This window comes from Orycteropus afer, unplaced genomic scaffold (genome assembly GCF_000298275.1).
Source record: "Orycteropus afer afer isolate SDZICR_OR568_19922 unplaced genomic scaffold, OryAfe1.0 scaffold00045, whole genome shotgun sequence".
Taxonomy (NCBI): domain Eukaryota; kingdom Metazoa; phylum Chordata; class Mammalia; order Tubulidentata; family Orycteropodidae; genus Orycteropus; species Orycteropus afer.
Window position 1 is genome coordinate 2,218,511 of NW_006921632.1, and position 6,041 is coordinate 2,224,551.

Consider the following 6,041-nt stretch of genomic DNA (forward strand, 5'->3'; position numbering starts at 1 on the left):
GATCATTCACATAAACTTATAGGCCCATTGTCTGCCAACCCTATATATGATCTTGGATACACTCCCCATTTAGACATACCTAATTGTTTAGTCTGTCCACCTATCTATCCGTCCACATACCCATGTTTGCCTTCACTGACAACTCAGCACTGTATATGCAAAAGAGTTCATATTTGTTAAGACTGGTAATTTTTAAGTTAAAATGATGACATTTTGATATTCAAAGTGGAAAACAGGACATGAATAGAGCCTATATGTCACTCCAAGAGAAACTATGCTTGTCAATTACCAATAAATCATGAATTAATATATATTTAACCTCTGCCACACTGACAGTTTCTAGACTGTTCCCAAATGAAAAATAATGTTGCACTTGCACAAAATCAGTATTGAAGCCTTAGTCTTCCAGATGACTAAATAAGACAGTTAACTTTAATTAACTGAAAAGGGACACTGTATATAAAGATAGGGAGCTCTGGTGGCGTAGCGCGTAAGGCATTTGACTGCTAACTGGAACAAACCCACCAGCCACTCCTCAGAAGGCAGGTTGGGCAGTCTACTTCTGTAATGGTATCGCCTCAAAAATCCAAGGAAGGGTTGTTATGAGTCAGGTCCGACTGGACGGCAGTGTCCTATGTGCATATAAAGATAAAAATACTAGACAGCCAAAATGATACTAGATTTTAAGCTCTTTATCCAGCAACCTTTTCAGATCTACCATAGATTAGCCAAATGTATAACTTCATTGTTCTAATGTACCTTCCCAAAGAGCAGGGAGATGATACAAATGATGTCAATAGTCCACTTATTAGAAAATCAAATCAACAATCCCTTCTAGGGATGAGAGAACAATAAAACATTTAAATGAACTATTATTATTATTTCCTTAAACATCATCTGAACACTTTTTTTTTTAACAACACTGCCTGAAACACACAATGTAATTATTACTAGGGTTTTTATCTGACATTCAAATGAGGATAATGATTAAAAATACATAAGCAGTTATCTCAGTCAAGGTCCTAGCAAGAAATAAATGCCACATTCAAATTGCAGTATCTAAGGAGAATATAAATAAAAGAATTATTTTCAGAGCTGCTACAAGGAGCCCTGGTGGTGCAGTGCCTAAGGCATTTGACTGCTAACCAGAAGATTGGAGGTTCAAACCCACTAACCACTCTGCAGAAGGAAGACCAGGCAATCTACTTCCATAAGGATTTACCACCTCAGAAACCCAACGGGGGTCACGATAAGTCAGAATCGACTCGATGGCATTGAGCTTGGTTTGAAGCAACAAGTAGGGAAACCACACGTTACAGTGCAGCATTCCTTGGTGAATAACAGAAATATGCATTGGCACTCTGAGGTTTGAAAGGATTTAAGGAGGGAGTACAATTACTGGAATCCAGAGACAGAAATGGCTCTTTCATCTTTGTTTCATGTGGTGTGAAGAGGGCCAGACAGTAGCTTTAATCTTTAGTCAAAGGACATAGCCAGCTCTCAGTGACCCGAAGGGAAAGACTGGGGGAATAAATACCTACTCTCCTCCCTGCCTCTCACCTCCTGACAACACTGCCCTATGTCCAAACCCAACCAGAAGCCAGAGGGGAAGGGAGCTGAGGGAACCTGACAGGTCAGCATCACAGGGCAAAATGTCCATTTTGCATTTATCTTCTTTTCATGGATTAAACTGTGTCCCCAAAAAAATATGTGTCATCTTGGCTAGGTATGATTCCTAGCATTACATGGTTGTCTTCCATTTTACGATATAATATAACTGTCCTATGTATTATAAGGGAGCTCTGGTAGCATAGTGCCTAAAGCACTTGACTGCTAACCAGAAGGCTGGTGGTTCAAACCCACCAGCCACTCCTCGGAAGGAAGGTTGGGCAATCCTACTTCCGTAGTGATACTGCCTCGGAAACCCAAACAGGGGTCGCTATGAGTCAGGGTCGCTATGAGTCAGGGCCGACTCGACGGCATATAACAACAACAACAACAACATGGATTATAAGGGAGCTCTGGTAGCATAGTGGCTAAAGCACTTGACTGCTAACCAGAAGGCTAGCGGTTCAAACCCACCAGCCACTCCTTGAAAGGAAGGTCGGACAATCCTACTTCCGTAGTGATACTGCCTCGAAAACCCAAGGAGGGGTCCACTATGAGTCGGGGCTGACTCGACGGCACATAACAACAACACAACATGTATTATAAATCCTAATCCCTGCCTGTGGTAAGGCAGGACTGTTGTTGTTATGTGCTGTCAAGTCATAGTGACCCCTCCTTGGGTTTCCGAGGGGGTATCACTATGGAAGTAGATTGCCCCAACTTCCTTCCCAGGAGTGGCTGGTGGGTTTGAACACCAGTCAAGTTTAGCAGTTTAGCAGTCAAGTGCCTTAGGCACTATGCTACCAGTGCTCCTAAGGCAGGACAGGTAATGTTAAAATCATTAGGCAATCTCTGTTGTGTTAATGAAGTAGGATTAGGGTGGGATGCAAAACCCTTACTCAGGTCACAGCCCTGATCTATAGGGAATTTCCATGGGGTGTGGTTATATTTTATCTTACAAGAGATAAAAGGAGAGACAAGCAAACAGAGGAGAGACCTGACTACTACCAAGAAACAAGAGCCATGAGCAGAGCATGTCATTTGGATCTGGGATCCCTGTGCTGAGAACCTCCTAGACCCAAGGAAAGACTGATGACAAGACACATGTAGATCGCCAGGCAATGCAAGACCCACAGATGTTCAAAGGAGACAAGGACCTTCCTCTAGAGCTGACACAGAGGACTTGCCCTAGAGCTGGTGCTCTGAATTCTGACTTCTAGCTTTGTAAACTGTGAGAGAATAAATTTCTATTTGTAAAAGCCATCCACTTGTGGTATTTCTACTATAGCAACATGAGATAACTAAGATAATTCTCAAACATGAGTTCACCAAAAGGAGAAGATCAGTAACCCAACATCTAATTTATCTATTCACTAGCTAATATTCCCTCTTTTGACTTAAACCAACAACTCAATGTGATTATACAAACAACACACATTGCCATCGAGTCAGATCCGACTCACAGTGACCCCTCCTTGAGTTTGCAAGGCAGTATCACTACAGAAGTAGACCACCCAACCTTCTTTCCAAGGAGTGGCTAGTGGGCTTGAACTGCCAGCCTTCTGGTTAGCAGTCCAATGTCTTAGGTACTAGGCCACCAGAGCTCCTAACGTGATTATAGTAGATACAAAATCTTGCTTCAATAACCTGGTGCTTAGATGCCTCTTACCTTTATAGAGAAAGTAAATTTTAATTTTCATCAACAATTCTATTTCTTCATGCAAAGAAAGTCTGTAACTGACTTAATTCCACTGGTAGGAAATGATTATTTAACTGTGACAGAAATGCACGTGAACTCTATCAGAACTAAATTTTTAAAGAAAAATAATGCTATTAAATACTATCCTCAAGCAGTGGTTCATAAAGGATATGGGGGGGAGGCCAACAGATGTTGCCATGGAGGGACCACTCATTGCTACCATCTCTGCTGCTGTATGGTAGCCACTGGCATTCACTCAGGCTGAACATCAGCCTGTGTGGTCATCTATGAAGATTTCCAGGCTGGTGTGGTTGCAAATAATGCAGGTAAAGAGTTACTTCAGCTGCTGTTGAAGAGTTGTTGGACTGGCAGCAAAACAAAGTAAAATAGGAAATATTTCAAATACAGTAATGAATGTAAAGGAGGTCCTTGGCATAAGCCAGAAATGTGGTCCTTGGACCTAGCTTCTCAGTAATTAGCCCTGAGAGGGAAAAATCGGCGGGCTTCTGGAACTATACTGAGAGCACACAGAACTCCCCACACTTTAAAATTTGCACCTTGCTGTTCAGCAGCTTCCTTCAGCTGGCCTTCCTTCCCAATCCACTATAGCCAGTATCAATAGCAGTGCAGGCATCCAGTGGTCTAGACAGGAGACGTGAACTCCTCTCTGCATACTGGGCAATGCAGCGTACATTCAGCTCACCCAGACTGTGATAATAATGCAGATGTCTATCATGCTGTGACTAAGCAAATGCAGCAGGAAGGTTTCTGCAGCACTGAGCACCAAACACCAAATGCTGTGCTACTCTGAGTTTTAAAGTTCTAAAGGCATTATATTTAAACGTATATGTTGCCCATGCCACAAGTGTGGGTGATCTACCACACTGCCCATTTTAGGGTATACTGGATCAGCTTCTCCAAAATCAGACTGTGATCGACTCAGACAATGATTCTGAGTTAATGGAGGGCGCTGCTTAGGCCAAGCACTATGATCAGAATGTAGTGGCCTCTGACCCCTCAAGAGAAGCATTCTGAAAACAGAAACCACACAGGTAGCATATCATCAGTCTATTCTGAAAACAATTAAGGAATCAAATGAAGACTGTCAGCTCAGACTCAGTGACCAGTTAGGAGAAACCAGTTATCTTGAGGACTCCTGGGATGAAGACTTGGGTGCACAGTACTCTCAAGGGACCTAGAGCTACAGCAGCTTCCACAGACTTTTGACAGGCACAGGTGCTCCCTGCCAGAGCAGCATCATGACCAGACTAGGTGTGTCTGGTAAGCCCAGACCCTGCACTAGCACCAGCAGAAACATTCCTGCTATAGCCTCCATAGTGGCCTCAAGTATCCTCTTCCAGAGTTCATTTTGTTTTGGGTAGAGAAAAGGCCTTTAACCAGTGAGCCACCTCCACAGCAGGGAAGGCGAAGAAGGTCTTTGGTGTCTAAGACTATTGCTGCTGAGTGGGCAGAAAATAGGAAATTGGCATGAGAACTTTCAAAGCATGAGGGAAAAAAACTGGACAGGCTGACTGCTACTGATGAAGAGGCCAGTGCGCAGGAAGATACTGCCAGTGAGCTTCGCAGGGATGCTGTGATTGCAGTCAAATGTTTGGCGAGAGCAGTGGAAGAGGCAACAGATGCTTTTCAGCTAGGACTTGAAACACTGCTTCAAAGGTTAATTTCTAATACCAAAAGTTAAGTATGGATTATAAAAGAGTGTATGTCCTAAACTGTAGAAATCTAGTCCCAACACCTTCTTTTTGGTACTCTGGCTCTTTTTCTGATGTATCTATAGTCCTCAGGGAGTAAAAAAGTAGATGGATATCAATATGAAGGACTGAGCCAAATCCAGAGTGCTAGTTCATTCTGGCTTTGTCACTGACTCCCTATATGACATGAGACAATTTAGTTTACCTAGCTCTACAACTGTTCCTTCATCTGTGAAATGGGGAATATACAATATCCCCTGACCTGCCTACCTCCCAGGGCTGCTGTGAGGCTCAAATGGCTAACAGATGTGAAAGAGTTTAAAAGCACTACACATATACAAGTTATTAATGCTAATATGACCCTGGCTGAGGTAAGGCCACAGTAAGGTACACTAGTTTACAAGAGAAGTATGGTTGCATATCATTGTTTGAACTCTTCCCCTTTACTAGTTTAATTACTGATTTGACTGCTTCATGGAGTTTGAGGTTTTCTTTTTTGTAATCCCTCTATAGCTCACTTGAAGGAACCCTGGTGGTACAGTGGTTAAGCGCTTGGCTGCAAACCAAAAGGTTTGAATCCACGAGCCACTCCATGGGAAAACAATACGGCCGTCTGCTCCCATAAAGATTTACAGCCTGGAGTTCCGGCAAGATGGCGGACTAGGCAGAAGGACTGCACAGATGCTCTTCAACAAAGAAAAGGGAAACCAATTAACACAGACACAGAAGATAATCCTGGACCCCTGAGCCTTGAAGGGAAGGATACAAAAGTGGACTAAACCCCAACTAGCAGGAGAATTTGTGTGAAAATACCAAAAAAGGAGACACACGGAGCTGCGATTTGGCAGCGGACTGAGCGACCCTGACGGCACAGACGACACGGCTTGGAGATTCCCGAGTGGCGGTAGGACCTAAGAATTAACCCAAAAATCACCCTGCTAGCCAGGGACTACACGAAGACTGTGCACGGTGGCTGAGGAACAAACGGAGAAGGTGAAGAGAAAGGTGGGCTGAGCTGTGGA

At 43.4% G+C, this 6,041-nt stretch overlaps 1 protein-coding gene and 1 pseudogene across 1 annotated transcript in view; one reads left to right on the forward strand and one right to left on the reverse strand.

Annotated features, from left to right (window-relative positions):
* The window catches only part of SPATS2 (spermatogenesis associated serine rich 2), a 66,990-nt gene extending 65,230 nt beyond the window's left edge, over window positions 1-1,760 (reverse strand). Inside the window, exon 1 of the mRNA XM_042780553.1 lies at window positions 1,746-1,760. Within this exon, the coding sequence (XP_042636487.1) occupies window positions 1,746-1,760 (15 nt within the window). The remainder of the gene's footprint in view (window positions 1-1,745) is intronic.
* A 1,867-nt stretch (window positions 1,761-3,627) lies between these two features.
* Window positions 3,628-5,009, forward strand: LOC122149757 (annotated as a pseudogene).
* The last annotated feature ends 1,032 nt before the right edge of the window (window positions 5,010-6,041 follow it).